Source organism: Vidua chalybeata, chromosome 7 (genome assembly GCF_026979565.1).
Source record: "Vidua chalybeata isolate OUT-0048 chromosome 7, bVidCha1 merged haplotype, whole genome shotgun sequence".
In the NCBI taxonomy this organism is placed as follows: domain Eukaryota; kingdom Metazoa; phylum Chordata; class Aves; order Passeriformes; family Viduidae; genus Vidua; species Vidua chalybeata.
The window spans coordinates 12,245,884-12,261,456 of record NC_071536.1 but is presented as its reverse complement, the minus strand read 5'-3'; the positions used below and the strand labels follow the sequence as shown (position 1 = coordinate 12,261,456).

The 15,573-nt window shown below is 37.7% G+C and overlaps 1 protein-coding gene and 1 long non-coding RNA gene across 2 annotated transcripts; one reads left to right on the top strand and one right to left on the bottom strand.

The window, feature by feature from the left end:
* Nucleotides 1-1,472: 1,472 nt before the first annotated feature.
* On the top strand, nt 1,473-13,907 carry TMEM237 (transmembrane protein 237). The gene is made up of 11 exons (XM_053947831.1): nt 1,473-1,550; nt 2,981-3,037; nt 4,057-4,170; nt 4,546-4,660; nt 5,219-5,376; nt 5,991-6,114; nt 7,088-7,279; nt 8,193-8,266; nt 8,739-8,832; nt 9,624-9,745; nt 11,248-13,907. Exons 1-11 carry the CDS (start codon nt 1,481-1,483, stop codon nt 11,313-11,315), a joined length of 1,188 nt encoding a protein of 395 aa, XP_053803806.1. The 5' UTR covers nt 1,473-1,480; the 3' UTR covers nt 11,316-13,907.
* LOC128790770 (uncharacterized) lies at nt 1,473-14,763 on the bottom strand. The gene is made up of 3 exons (XR_008431854.1): nt 14,438-14,763; nt 2,788-2,848; nt 1,473-1,591 (listed from the first exon to the last, which is right to left on the bottom strand). It is a non-coding gene; the product is annotated as an uncharacterized LOC128790770 (long non-coding RNA).
* Between the last annotated feature and the right edge of the window lie 810 nt (nt 14,764-15,573).

The following is a 15,573-nucleotide window of genomic DNA, read 5'->3' as shown; positions in this document are numbered from 1 at the left end:
TGTTTGCATGTGGTTTCCTGTGTTGCAAGGAATAAATGATACAGAAATCAATGCACTTGTCAGTTGTTCTGTAGAAGGTAATAAAATAGAAAGGTACTACTGAGTACAGAATTACTACTGCATAGGCAGTGAAAGCTGTATAAAATGTATAAAAGGCTTTTGTTTGTTTTTATGGAATTTTTTAGCTTTTAGTTTTTTTAAATACTAAGTATCCCAAACATTAAATATTTACTGCCACAAGAATGTTGGAAACAATAAAAGTAATGAGATTTGACCTTTACCAATATTTTTTCCCCTATGGTGCACCAATATAGTGTGACCAGTCCCCACCAGTTTGCTGGAAGCCCCTTAGGGTGTGCAGTTCTCTACCTGTGTAAGTGGCACTTGCTGTCAGTCTTCAGCATGGCCAAAATCCAAGTGAGATATTTGAAGTCTAATCCCACAAACCCTTCCTTGCATGAGGCATCTCATTTGCTTTGGGTAAACAAACCAATGTAAAACTTGCTTATAGGAACCTGTGCCAGCATGCGGAGTGAGGGGTTTTTTAGTGCAAGTAATATTTGCTGTCATTGAACAACCTGCCCTTGTTTCAAATGGGAGTAGTTCTGGGTCCTGACCCAGGGGTAGGAGGGTTCAGGTCCAGCTAATCCTGGCTGCCTGAAGTTTATTTTTAGCTCAGAATTAGCTGAGGTTCAATGTGAGCAGCGTGAGGGAGCCTAGGCCAGTCACAGTGCCTCTTTCAGGGAACGACTTCAGATGATATGGGAAAGAAACAAGTGGTAAGTTTGTGGATCCTTGCATTTTACCAGTCTTACAGCCCTTTTTATTTCTGGTATCTGAGTTTTCTGGGCATGGGAAATACTTTTTTGTGTTATGTTTTTTCAATATAATTGTGTAATACAAAATCTGAAAGTTAACTCCTTTTTCTATATAAGAGACAGGTACGAGCTCAGTTTCAGATTATTATCTGGAGATCCTTTTAGATTTTAGGTGTTTGACCTGCTGGTAAATATGTTCAAAATTATATGGAAAAATTACATTTTATAATATTTAAAAGTATTTTCATAAGTGAGCTTATTTCCTGTTATTGTTTTTATTATTGTTCTGAATTTACCTCATTAATAGAAAATACTCAGCTCACATTGTATACTGTACAATTACTGAAGGCATAATTTATTACAATAGCTTATATTTATTTAAATAAAATGACTAATGAGCTTTCTAGTGAAGGTGGTACCTTACATGAAAAGTAGAAATTATTGAAGCTGAAATGCAAGTTGTGTCTCACACAGAGAGGTTAGCTGTATGTTCCTACTGCAGCGCCCATCAGAACTCTGATAAAGGCATATTAGTCCAGCATCTTTTACATCCTGCTTTTATGTAACATCTCCATTAGGAATGTTTGGCCATTTAGGAGGCATACAGAGCAAAACATACCTTGGATATTCTGATCTGAAGCTGTTTCCTGAGAGGTGGTTTCATGCTGGCAGAAGCTGACTTTTGTCTCTTCTCTTTCAGTGCCCGCCTCGTGCCCTTCCTCCAGTGCCAAGGTAAAATTATTGCATTCTGTGGAACTGATCATGATGCTGTACTGCAGATTTTGAAAGTAGTAACATTAAAATAAATAAGTTTCATAAACATCTGAGCAGTAAAATTGCTTCTCTTGCTAATTTCTTGTCCCAAAATGCTTTACAAGGAATGCAAAGCATTTTAAAGTTTTATAGAAGCCAAGAAATTTTACCATATTACCTCAATTTTAATACTCATGAGAGATAAATACTTTAAAAACTTTTGGGCAAATATTCCAGTCTTAATGTCTAGTATAACTTAATTTTTGTTCATTTTAATCTATTCTTCTTCTCTCTTTTATTATACGTTCTTTAGTTTATTTGAATCACAAATACTTAAAACCAGGAATTTCTGGAATTAGACTAGATATTTTTAAATAGGAACTTAGGTATTTGTTAGTTTGATGTAGTATAGGAGAAAAATTGGGCTTTTTCTCAGTGTGAAAAGAAAAGCAATTATATAGTTTTTATGACATGGTACTTCAGAATTCCTTCAAAGTACCTGCAAGTAAATGTGATGTTTATGATTGTCAGCAGATAGTGCCTTTTTAGTGATGTATAGGCTCATATGTTTCATAACTTCTATTAGTTTGTTATATACCAGGCAGTAAGACAAGTTTTAATTAGCCAGGTGATTAAAGGTTTTAATCTGATCCACAGTTAGCCAATCAAGGAACTGTGCATAGTCACCAACAAAGTGTTGAATCTTGCTGATTGCTTCGTACCCTTAACCCTGTTATACACAACTGCTCATAAAGAGGAGGGGGGAATAAGGAAATTAATTACAAAAGCAGCAGAGTGAATTTCACGGTTGTGAATTGTAATTGATTCAGAACTAACTTTCTTTTCATCTTTTTACACTGCTTGTCAACAACTTTTCTTCTTCAATATGAAGTGGAAGCCAAGGTGAGTTATTAAAGAGAACTACAAACCTTGGTAGTTCCTTTTGGTGCCACTCATTCTCTCTTTAAAGATAGAGCCTTATACTTCTCCTAAATGCAGGCTGATTATTTAACCTGGTTACCTGTGCATTGTTAGAACTCTTGTTTTTTCTCTGCTCTCTTTACTGTTAGCTATTTCCATCAAAGTAACTGAAATGTTGCCACTGTACTTTAAACAGTAAGTTTATTTTTCAGAGCATTATTCAGAGTATTTCAGTTTACTGCTTAACACACGTGCATGTATGTATTGAGCCTTTGCTGCACATAAGACTTCTTACCCTGATTTCTTACTCTGTTTTCCTCTGTACTCCTTCTCCTTGTGTGAACTGGTCATCTTACCTGTAAAAACAAAGGATATCATAATTTGTAAAAAAAAAATGTATTTCTTAACTTGCAATAGGATGGCTGTTAAAAAAGGAAATTGAGATTTCTCCTTGCTGTGCACCCATACTTCTGTTTTATGTTATGCAGATGAAATTCCACTCAGTCGTCCTAAAAAAAGGAAACCCAAAGGAAAGACTCCATTAGGTACGGTCTGGCCAAGACTTAAAACTGTTCTTTTATTTCTTCCATTTTTTCCTTTCTAACTTCTTTGCATAATTCATTAAATAGATATTTCCACCTGTAAGCTGCTTATGTTGAATGTGTTAAGCACTTGAATTTTTGAATGAACTAAGATAAAACTCTTTTAGCAGTCTGGTTCTATTTCAGTCCTTGGCCAAACAAAGTCACAAGTTAATCACTCCATTATCATTGAAGAGTTGACTGTAAAATATTATTATTTGCTGGTTACTTTTGCACAATAAATGTTTATAAAAGGTGGGTAAACTTGACTTTGAAGTGGAAGCAAAGATTCAGTTGTTACCATAAAAATTGCAGTCCTTGAAGGCACTATTAAAAAACAGGTGCAGTGTTAAAATGGAGAAGTAATTTTGTCTTTCTGCATCTGATCGTGCAAGTTGATGCTACTGCACTATAATATGAATTCATTTTAACCTTTCACGGAAATATAATTCCTCCGAAGTATAATAATTAATTGCTTTAATAATAGAGATAAGAGTAAATATCCTTCAGTGGATTTTTTTCTGCTCTTTTTTTATTCTTGTGCTGTATGTTTAGCATTTAAATTTTCCTTTGATGTGATGCCATTTTGCCTTAGCACATATCTGTGTATCACCGTGCAATAAGCTATTATTTTTTTCTTGACTCCTGCATTATAATTTTTGCACATAGAAAAGAGAAATGTAGAGGTGTAGTTCTTTCCAGTGATGGATTCTTTTCAAGCAGTCCTCTGCTGTATGCCCAAATGGGAATGTGCTTCTTGGATACTTAAATTCCCTCCTGAGCATGTTACTGTTACTGTGAAATACCTTTGTATATTTCTACTTCTCATAATTGATTGTCAGCTCTTACATTTCCTATAGCCAATGCATTTTCATCTCAGTTGTTGCTCAGCTGAGCAACACTGTGGTAAATGGCAGCTTTCTTTTGCCTGTTTCTCAGTGGCTCTGAATTCAGGCTGCTGGGTCTTTTCCTGTGGTTTTTAGATGGCATTGTGCAAGCAGCAGTTCGTCGGCAGTCTGAAAGCAGCGAGCCCCTGACCCCTGAACCTCCTGATGCCCCTCCTCAGAGGAAGCGCAAGAAGAAGAAAGTACCTGCTGGTACGTGAGATAGTGGTAGATGGGAAAGAGGAGTGAATAAAACTTGGGAACACAGAAATATTATTGGACAATGTGTATTTAGTTTTAAAACATTTCATGTGCTTCTTTACCTAAAATAGCTGAAAGTAATCTCTGGGTGAGTGGTAGCTTAGAGTTTCACTTTCTGGTTTCAGATTTCATAGAGTACAAACCTCCATGAAAATAATGGATATACAGTTTTGGAAATTATGTCATACTTTACATCATTCAAAGCTCAGATCATGACTTTTTTGCCACTCTTTTTATATAATAACTATGTATTTAGGTGAATGTATTTCCATATTTATGAAAGCTCTGAAACTTTCATGTTGGGTTGGTTTTTTTTTTAATCTTCAGATTCTGAGACCTCTTTTACCCAGCAGAATGTGGCATCCCTATTTCAGAATGGAAATGGCATGGATGTCCCTGAAGCTGAAGAAACGGTGATCCGCAAACAGAGAAAAAGAACAAAGTGAGACAAAACTAGTACAGCTCATAATCTGGATTAACTGTAACAGTGAATGTGGCTGAGGAGTATTTTACATTGTCATTTGGCAAAAATGTAAAATCTTGAAGCCCCCAATACCATGCAGCCTGTGTACAGTTCTTTCCAGGGTTAAGATCTAACTTTTTTCACTTCTTCGTTCTATGCATACCTGGATGCATCACAGCTCTAAATACATGTTCATGAGCCTAATAGTTCTGTCACAGACTTGAAGAAATTAGAATTTGCAACTGCTTTCTATCATTCTTACTATCTTAATAATACGAAAGTTAGCTTTTTTTTCCAATTATTCTGATATGTTCTAATTGTTAATCTCTTGATATGGAATTAGTCTTATGGTTTTAGTCAACTACCTGCATGGGAACTTTAGTCCTTAAAATTATAAACACGGTAATATTATACAGGTCATAGTCTGATGGCTTCTTATCAGTCAGGTTAGACATGTTAAATGTTTATAGGAGCCTTTGGATTTTACACAGTACCTCCTATTCTTTCTCTGTCCCATTGTGTGTTCTGTGCCAACAGGAAACCTCGGCCAGCCGAAGTGAGCTCCAATGAGCTGGAAGTGGAGGAGGAAGACATCATTGAAGATGAGCACAGAAAGAGCCCAGATCAGCAGCCTGTGTTTGCTGCTCCCACTGGAATTAGTCAGCCTGTTAGCAAAGTGTTTGTTGAAAAAAATCGTGAGTTCATATCGTGATTTAAGTAATTTAAGAACGTTCTTGCCATTAGAAGAAGCATTATTGTATCTAAAATCTAAATACTGTAGTATTGGGAAGAATTTTTTTTAAAGTTTTCCAAAACAAAAATTATTTGGAAATAAATACACATGACGATTTTTCAACAGTGAATGGTGGTGTTGCTGTGCTGGTATATTTGGTTTGCTTTTTAATTCCGTGGTGGAGGTGAAAACAGTTTCAAAGTACCTAGCTGAGCTTTTTTGACTTAATATTGTCACAGTGCCTTGAGAAGAAACTATTACTTACAAAAAGTCTTTCAGATGGAAGTTTTTTGCAGGGCGTTTGTGGTTTTCTGTTGTTTTGTTTGGGGTTTTTTTGTCCCAGGGAGCAATGAGTAGTTTCCCAAAGTGCTTTGCACAGTGTTAACTCCATAACCTGACCCACCAGGATGCATCATTCTGACCAGAGGCATCCTGTATCAGTGTAAGCTGACAAAGGGCAGGAAGGGGAGAAGAAATTTCTGATGCTTACAGCTTTTTGACACTAATAAGCATTAATGTAGAAATGATGGTGAAAGGAAACAGAGCTCTCTAAAACTGATCTCCTTATCCTTTCAGGGCGTTTTCATGCAGCTGACCGCGCAGAATTGATTAAAACCACTGAAAATATCAATGTACTTTTGGATGTGAAGGCTTCGTGGACTACTAGAGATGTTGCCCTCTCAGTGCACCGAAGTTTCAGGTGAAAGATAAATGTTCTGATATAAATAAACATAAATCGGGGGTTTGGTTTGAGTTTTTGGGGTTTTTTCCCTCCCTGAAAATTAGTGTCTTTCCTTTATAGTTGTGATGTATTTTTATTTCTTTTGGATATTCCTAATAAATGGTGGTTCTGGATTCAACAGGTATAAAGTTTATCAGTCCTCTGGCTTTTGGTATTTGTTGTCAAGATTATGAATTTCTAGTGTAGACATCATATGTGAAATACAGCTTATAAAAAGAATAACTAAGAAAGCCATATTGCAAAGATTCAGACAAAATCTCAATAGCAAGAGATTGAGCTGATAACCAAAATATTAGTCACCTACAGAAGTGTGTTAGAAAGTAGGACTGACCCATCATGTGCATTACCAGAATAAAAATACCTGAATTCAGACAGTTCTCAAAGAAAAATCCTGGTTGGTGGTTAAGAGGGAGGAGTGAAATTGCACTGGGGGAATAAGCTTGCACATAAATAGCAAAACCATTACTTTTTTTATATGCAGTTGTTTTGTAATAGAGAATGGGAAGATAACAGCCATCTTCTGTGGTGTATTTTAGCTGGAAGCCTGTGCTTGAGCCTGTGCTCAAGCTTTTCCTTAGCAATGAGGATATTGGAAAGATTGCCTTGGGGACAAGTTAGAATGTTGTGTAAGTGTTAGGGGCAGTGTTCTTGGGAAACTACAGTCAGCTACAAGTGAAAGTATTTGATGCCTGTGGCTGTAATGAAGGGAAGACAAAACATCTTTGTTTTCTTTAAGTGCTCAGGTTCTGGTACATCTGGTGTGACAGGAGGAAACAAAACTCTTGCTTAGAATTTTTTAAACTAGATCAGAAAAAGCACTCAGAAACAATCTCTGAAAGGCCTTGAAAAGCAGGGTTGAATAGATGTATTCATAGACCTTTTCTATCTATAGCTAATTGAAGAGGTTAAAACTGGTCTTTCCTCCATTCAGGGTCTTGGGCCTCTTCACCCATGGCTTCCTTGCTGGTTATGCTGTATGGAACATCGTGGTTATCTACATTTTGGCAGGAAATGAGCTTTCCATGGTTTCTAACCTGCTCGAACAGTATAAGACAATAGCATACCCAGCTCAAAGTTTGTTCTATTTTTTGCTGTCTATAAGTACAGTCTCAGCCTTTGACAGGTAAAGCATATTTGTATTTAAAAGGTGTATATATATAATTTGTGTATATGATATTCTTTTCTCCTTTGGCACATGTTGATTTGCTGTTGATGATTTAATTGATATACTCAAAGAATGATTTTTCATATGGCTGACTAAACACAGAAGGGTGTACTTGTGCATCCAGACCTTTGTACTCATTTCTGTCTGGTGCTTGCACCCTGCTTCAATGTACTGCTGCTGTTTGTGGGATCAGGAGGTGAAGCAAATATAAGAGCTGACCTGTTTTTTTTGGAGTGGGACTGTGAAGAGGGGTAGAGAGCAACAAAGGTTTCTATCAGGTTCACTTTCATATGAATCCACTGCCTAGTCAGGTTTGAAACGTAGCTGAGTGAACAGTTTTCCTGGCTTAGCTGGGGCTTCTGCATAACAGATTGAGAGTGGGAATGAAAAGAAAGAAGCTCAAAAAAGATCATTCACTAGACTAGCTTAATGGATATTACAAATGTTTCTTTTAGTTACAGATAGGATAAGCCATTGGGGCAGTTGGTGCTATGAAAAAATTGTGACTTCTTTCCCTCCAAGGATGGCAGGGAGGAGTCCCAAGTTACATTTGCTCCTGTAAGCAGTGTAAGCACTTACATTAGCATGGACACTGAACTGAATGACAAAGATTAGAGGGGACAGATGTCCCCAGGTTCTCCCTGTTTCAGAAAGGTCTGCAGTGTGAAACCTTATGGAACATCCTCCTTCGTTTTGGAATTGGCATAACGAGGATCACTGCCATGTGTGTGGGATATAGTTGTAAATTAAGGCACTGTTACAAAGGCAGAAAAAATACCTTGCAAAAAGTAAAAGAACAATAGAATACTGTTAGATGAACAATAACATTGTCATACTGGGCTGTGTTAATGACTCTTGATTTTGTTACCAGGATTGATCTGGCAAAAGTATCCATTGCACTGAGGGGCTTTCTTACCCTAGACCCAGCAGCACTAGCTTCTTTCTGTAAGTATTTTGAAGTGGATTGGAAGCTGTCCAGAAAATATGGTAAATGGAAAACTCCTCCATACTCTTTTTACTGAAATATTCCTCCCAGCTTATTTTCTGCTTTAGAATAAATGACTTGCTCAGTAGTTGATAATAGGAATGGCCATAATCACTTTGTTCCATAATTTTTAAAGCATTTGCAATAGTAGCATTAGTGGGGCTGTTAGTGAGAGAATTCTTTTCCATGTCTCTGAATATTGAACACAAATCTAACAAAAAAACAGAATCACAAGATGCAAGGAGCTTTGATGTAGTGCAGAAACCAGATTTTGATAGGTCAGGAGAATGTTAAAGAAAAGAGAATGAATTAAAGCAGACTATGATTGGAGGCAGTGGAGTGAAAGGAAAGAAAATGTAGTGATTAGTGCCATGTCATGATGAGACAGCATTTTGGTATTATATCTGACACTACTAATTCAATTTCTTCCAGTGTACTTTGCTGCTCTTATCTTATCCTTAAGCCAGCAGATGACATGTGACAGAATCAACCTCTACACACCACCTTCGGAAAATGGCAGTATCTGGTAGGAAACGAGAAATCATTTCTGTAAATTACAGCACAGCTCACTTAGGGACCTTTGTGAAACTGGCAGATTGAAGAGATTGTACAAGATATGTAAGAAAGTATTGATGAAGGATTTTATTTCTGAGCCTGCCTTTGAGCTTGTCCTGAATATTTGCTATTTTCATTAAAAAATAAGAACTCAAGGATGAGTTTGGTCATGTTGTTTGCAAATCCATTATACCTCAAACAAGAGTTGGAATGATGCTGGAAATGTCATCTAGCAGGAACCTTAAGAATCTCTTTTGCTTGAGAGTGGGACCCTGCTGAGGTAAGTAACCATTTTGGGTTCAAGGGCAGGGTATTCTGTAGACAGACAACACTGTCTTTGAAGGAGTCTGCCACAGGATGCATGGGCTTAGCAGACACAGCTAGCATTTAAATAGAAACCATAATTTCATTTTAGGTGATCCCATCCAAAACAGTTAGTTTCTGAAGTATCTATTAATGGACTCAAATTCTGGTAGCATGAATTTTTAAAGTAAACCAGGAGAAGTAGAACAAAAGCATTTATGTGAAAATTTGCTGGTTTGGGCAGTTAGTTTTTTGCGGGGGTGGAGGTTTAGGGTTTCTGTGATCTTTGGTAATTGTTCTCTTTACCAGGCCTTTGCAATGCAAGACCATCATGGATGGTACAAGTGGCTCTCTTTTCACATCTGGCTTAGAAAACTTGTTTTGATGTTATTCTGTTGCAATTCTTACTGTAACTTCTGTGCACCAATGATGTCTGATGGTTTGATGTGTCTTTCCCAGGACTGCAGGTACAGAAGCAGAAATTGTTCACTCGTGGGTTGTGGTGAATCTCGTAGTGTCTGTTCTAGTTGGGACAAGTTGGATCTTCTTAAGTTCCCGGCCAGAGCTGGACCATAGTGAAGGTAGGAAACATTAATAGGCAAAATGTTGTTTATTCAAGTTGTTGGGGTTTTTTATCTGCCGTGCTCTGCATTTGGTGTTCAAAAGTAGTCCTGAGAAATTTTGTGACTGAGGAAGAACAAGTATTTCCTAGCAACCTTGCACAGCAAATGCTTTTTAGGATGCTGGTGTCTGTGTTTGGTATTATAAACATTAATTTAAAAATAAAAGCTTTATTTTTCCTGTCTGAAGCAATTGTGAATTTTGAAACATTACAGAACTCTCTTCAATGAAGAGAAAAATAATTTAAAATACTTTAACAGTATTTTAAATATTTATTCTATGTGTATCTTAGAAAATTCTGTAATGTTATTCATGTTCCTTCTGCAAGTGCTAAATGGGTTACAAGTTCAGTATTATTTTCAATAGGACATTGCAGTAGTTTTGGGAACTCCCTAGCTTAGAAAAGTCAGATTTGTGTTTGCAGAACAGGACTTCAGATGAGGACAGCTTGTGCTGGTCCAGGCTGTAGGAGGGGGAAGCAAGTTCTTCTCATTGAAGAAATCTGGCTAGAAACTGGGCCTTCTTCCTTTTGTGTTCCACCTGGGATCCAAAAGGTGTGTCCTAACTCAGCATTCCTGTCAAGTGCGTGCAGCCTGTCACTTGAAGGTATGCTGTACATAAAAATCCTAAGTTTCAACTTAAAAGTCAAAACGTATCCTAAGAACACCGTGACTTGAAGCACAGATTTGTGTTTGGGAGGCTGAGGATTCAACATGCCTCTTCAAGTTACTTTTGAATTTTAATGTACAGGTGTCCGTATTTCAGCTGGCTCCAGTCACTGTGTTTATGTCTAATAAATCATGTAATGAGTTAAAAATCCCCAAACAACTAAGTTGCAGCCTTTACAGTCCTTAATGGTAAAATTTATAACAGATGCTTAAATCATATTTAAAACCCATAAATAATAAGGATTTACACAAGGAATCCAGTGGCAGACTTTAACTCAGGTTTTGATTAAATTTTTTGGTTCTTACATGTGCCTACTAAGAATGGAAAACCACTTCAGAAATTTCTAGAGAGAAATTCATTAGTACTTATTCCAAATAGTAGAGAAAGTTTAGTCTGCTAAGGATGGGATATGCTAACTTAACACTGTGAGACACAGAGCAAAGACTTCTAAAAATGAACAAGTCTCTATACAGAACTCTTCCTTCCTGAGTCTGACACTCTCAAAACTTTAACAATCCCTCAGTCTGATTCAGGGTTGTGTTTTAGTGTCCATGTTGAATGCACGATGGTACTGCACATGATCAACTGCTAACATTGTCACCAATCCTGTCAGTTTTGGGGAGCACCAATTGTTTTCTAAAAATAGGTGGCCCTTGCCATCGCTGAGTTGTTGATATGATTGGGATGAAAAGCAGGAGGCTTGGGTGAATGCCAGGGTTCTTTTCAGGAATAATGGAGTTGTATTCAGGTGAAAGTTTTCAAAGAAAACATAATTCTTTCCTTTCTCTTTTAGAATTGATGTTTCATTCTGAAATTGAGGAATTTCCTCACGGAGATGTCATACCTAGAGTCCAGCCATAAGTGTGGAACAAGAATCTGCATATATTGTAGCTGTGACTGATGGCTCAACATGTTGTATTATAGCTATGTATTATAATTTTCATAAAGAAAAAATGTATTTTTATATTGTATATATTTAATGTTGATCTTTTTATGTATGTTACAGTTTCCAAATGTGACTGAAAACTTTTATACTTTTGCTTTTTATTTTACAAAGTAGATTATCCCTGGTGCATAAAGTCAAGGTGATTTTGTAAATACTGCTACCTACATAGCCAAAGACACTAGAGGGATGCAGAAGATCAGGTGTTCAGTGCTTTTTTGACTGCTGTACAGTCTTCAACAACCCACTTTTGTTACTAATGCAAACAGCAGTTAGCTTATCTGATTTGGTTAAACATTTTCTAGAGATTAAAAAAAATCTTACAACAAAAGTAGCCTAAGGAAAATTTATAACAAAACAGAGTTAGGAAACATAAACCTCACCAAGTTAGTAATCTTAAAATAATCTACATTTATTTGTCATAAAATATTTTTCTAGAATAAAGGATTAAATTGACAGGGATTTTGCTTAGTAATCCATAAAAGAGGATTATTTAAATCCACTTTTTTAATCTTCATGTAGTTTTCTTGAAAAAAATCTTGATGATAACAAGTTCTTACGGGCTGATGTAGATACAAGATAAAGAAGTTTCATGTTGCAGCAGTTTGGTCAGTTAAATACATCTTCTCATCAAACAGGGTGTTTTTGTGTTGCCAACAGGATGTATCTGTGTCCTGTAATTTCTCAACAGTCAAGAAGTGTAACTGTTCCATTCACAAGAACAGTGTTCTGATTTCTCCTGATCTGGTATGGCAAGAGCAATCATTTTATTCACTGCTCTTTCCAAACAGACTTGGATTTCATAAATGTTAAAAATGTTCCTACCTATTTTGATGGAGATTGTTTTCTGCCAAATTGTTGTTTTTTGTTAGGATAGAATGAGAAATTTCTTCCTAAAGTTACAAGAAAATGCTTATTAAATCAGCCCAAAAAGTCTGCAGCAACCCACCTTCTATGCAGTGACATAGTAGTAATCATGGCAGGCGATGGGTTTTGCCAATGAGATCCAACATTGCTTTTCCTTTATATTAAAGTGACAAAATGAAAGCATTGCAGATGTGAACAAAGACAGATATATTGCAGGAACAAACAATCTCCTTAGTAAACACAGATAAGGTCTAGTTTGAAAACCATTTATCAAGAAAATATCACCTAAAGCCCAAAACTTGTTTGTATGTGTTACTTAACATATATTGATTTTGCCTTGTTTGATTTAATACGTGTGTCTGTGGATGGTTGTAAAATGGGTGCACTTGTCAAAATTCACTGAAGAATTATTGAACTTTTTTAGTAGTGAAGTTAACAGTAGCCAGATAAGACTTGAAAGGAAATGTCAAAGAGCTTTCAATGCTTTCTGTGCTAACTCTGTGCTGTTACCTGAGTTGCTTCAAAACAAACATGGGAACGTGAATGACTAGGGCTGTTGCTGCCCTGTTCTCTTGTGTCCATTCAGCAACTTTAAGTTATTAAAAAATTCAGTGTTCATGGCATCTTTTAAATGCTGTGGCAGTCTTGGCAGGGAGGAAAAAGACATCTACAAGAATTAAAAGATGTTCCACAGCTGTTGGCTGCATTTTGAGGCATTCAGTTTGCTATGGGAAGGAGCACTTAGCCTCTTCTGTAAACTGTTGTGGCTCTTGTGTCTGTATTTTTGTAAAACTAGAGCTAAATTACAGCTGGCACTGCACTGTACATTAAAATGGAGAGATTCAGGGTGCTGATCTCCTTCAGTTGTGCACCGGATATTCTTGCCATGATTTGGCTGTAGGAGGTGAGGGATGAGACAGCATTCCCGTGTAGTTTGCCACCACACTTTCTCATGATGTTGTGCGTTTGCTTGCAGAGTCACTTACCGCCTGAAGATGAGATTATTAATGGGATGGCTGCATGATTTTTCTTTTATCTTGGTATGGTCAGAAGTATAATTTTGCCCATAAAAATACAGAGCTCAGCAGAAGTGTGCTAATGCATCACATCAGTACAGGAAAAACTTGGATAACAAGTTTGATCATCACTTGATTTCTGACATTAACACTAGAAATTGGCCTTCCAACTATCCCATAGACAAAATTATGCCAGCTAAGAGCCAGATTCATTCTTATTGTGAAATATAGTTTTTTATGGTTGAGCAGGGATTGAATTAATGAACTTAATGTGATCAGTATTTCAAGCCAGGCTTGCCTTTCCCATGTATATTTTTAGGAGGGTCTGAGTATATCCATATTTAAATTAATGAGTTTTGAGGTTGCCATATAAAAAGCACAATAAACAGTTTGATGGCTAATTATCTATTTTACAAAATACTTTTCATTCCATTAAGCCTCACAGTGGAATATGGGTTTAAGTGAGCTTTTTTTTAGTTTCTTGTAAAGTCTTAGAACAAGTTTACAAAGTAGATATTTAATTCTAGAACATGAAATATTTGTAGAAGCCTTAACTGAAATGCCTTTGTGCATTTCCATATCATTGTTTTTAATGCATTTGTGTTAATGAAAAAAAGTTTTCAAATATGTTGGTGCCAAGTTCTTGTTTCTACATATATGAAACATATATTAAACAATTGCTGTAAACTAGTTAGAAATGATGGTACTACTTTGTCTTGTTTCCAGTTGTTTAGTCTGTTTAAAATAAATCAGTCTGTCTGAGGATTTGGGATGGGAGGCTGAGGGGCTGTCTGGGGCTGCTCCAGACTTGGGTGGACAAAGCCCCACGCAGCCTGATCAGAGGCTGGACTCCAAAGCTAAAATGTTTTAATTACTTAAATTGTTCTAGTAATGTAGTAATATTTGGTTAATTTCGACTTGATTTAAACGTTACTTTCTCAAGGCAGTTTTCTCAAAATGAAGCCAAGGTGACGTTAATTTGCAGAGTGTCTTTCTAAAGTAGTTTTGGTATTGCTGAGGTAAACTTTAGGAGGGTTATGATTAGGTGAGAATTACGCCCTTGTGTATTTCCAGCAGAATGAATTTAAATGACTGAAGACTTTGGGAGATCAGAGAAAACCATCGGGTAAATACCTACAGCTAAGCCTAAGCATTACCTGTCTCTTCCTTTTTTCCTTAAAGCGGTGTGGACGGTGCTATTGCATTCCTCAGGGCGGCTGTGCTTGAAACTGCTGTGTAAGTCCCCAGATACTTGCAGAAAGACTGTTCTCCCTGGGTGTTCTTTTAGTACTGCGGCCCGGGGCTGCTTTCTCCCTTCACGGAGGGCAAGGAGGCCTCCCAACCTGAGACCCGCCGGTTGCTGCTTCTGAGGACAGGTGCTTTAGGGGATGTCATTTCCTGCCGTGTGTCGCCTTCCCGTCCCCGGTGCGTTTGTCTGCCCAGCAGCGTGTCCGCCGCGGCCACCTCGCTGCCCCTCAGTCCTGCCCCGGCCACCCCTCTCGCCCTCAGCCCTGCCCTGCCCATCCCGCTCCCCTCAGCCCTTCCTGCCCGCCCCCGCTCCCCCTCAGCCGTTTTCCCGCCCTGCCCTCGCGCTGCGCGGGCAGCGGTAACGGCCGCCAGGGGGCGGTGGCGGGGCCGCCATGTCGGACTCGGCCTGAGGGGAGAGGCCGCGCTGCTGTTGGTCAGTGATTTGGGGCAATGCGATCGGCTATTCAGATGGGCACAGGCAGGCCTCAAACAGTGATACAGAGATAAAAAGCAAGATCTTCTCGTGGATAAACATCTATAGCCACTGCTAGATGTACTAGTTAATCGCCACAGTGAAAATAAACAGATTAATGTACTTTGGGGGTGGAGGGGAGACCCTCTCCACCCCTTCTCACCCCAACAAACCAATAAAACTCAAAACAACCGCCCCCCCCAAAAAAAAATCCCCAAACAAACCAAGCAACAACTACTTTCGAAAAAGAAAAAGAAATAAAAAAAGAAATAACTGTAAATTTGAAACTGTTAAAAAATCTCACAGAGTAAGAACGAAGTCCGGAACAGTAAAATTCTTCCATTTTAAATGCTTGTGATGCTGATATTCAAGCAGAGCGCCTTTGTAGGCCATGGCTCACCAAACTGCCCAAAATGTATCATTTTACAAGTCCAGTGTAAGGAAAAAGAAAAGTTGCCAAAAAAATCCTGACTGGAAGTCAAAAGAGAAGCAATGTAGAGAAATGTGCATTGCCATGCCACCAGCATCTGGGTCAAATATTAATAAATGTACTATTTAGGAAGGAAAACCAAA

Excerpts from the sequence above, each read along its gene's own strand:
- TMEM237 (XM_053947831.1), top strand. The coding sequence starts at position 1,481 with ATGCTGGCAGAAGCTGACTTTTGTCTCTTCTCTTTCAGTGCCCGCCTC. Across the intron at positions 4,171-4,545 it reads GAAGAAGAAAGTACCTGCTG|ATTCTGAGACCTCTTTTACC; the intron begins GTACGTGAGATA and ends TTTAATCTTCAG. Across the intron at positions 8,267-8,738 it reads AGCAGCACTAGCTTCTTTCT|TGTACTTTGCTGCTCTTATC; the intron begins GTAAGTATTTTG and ends AATTTCTTCCAG.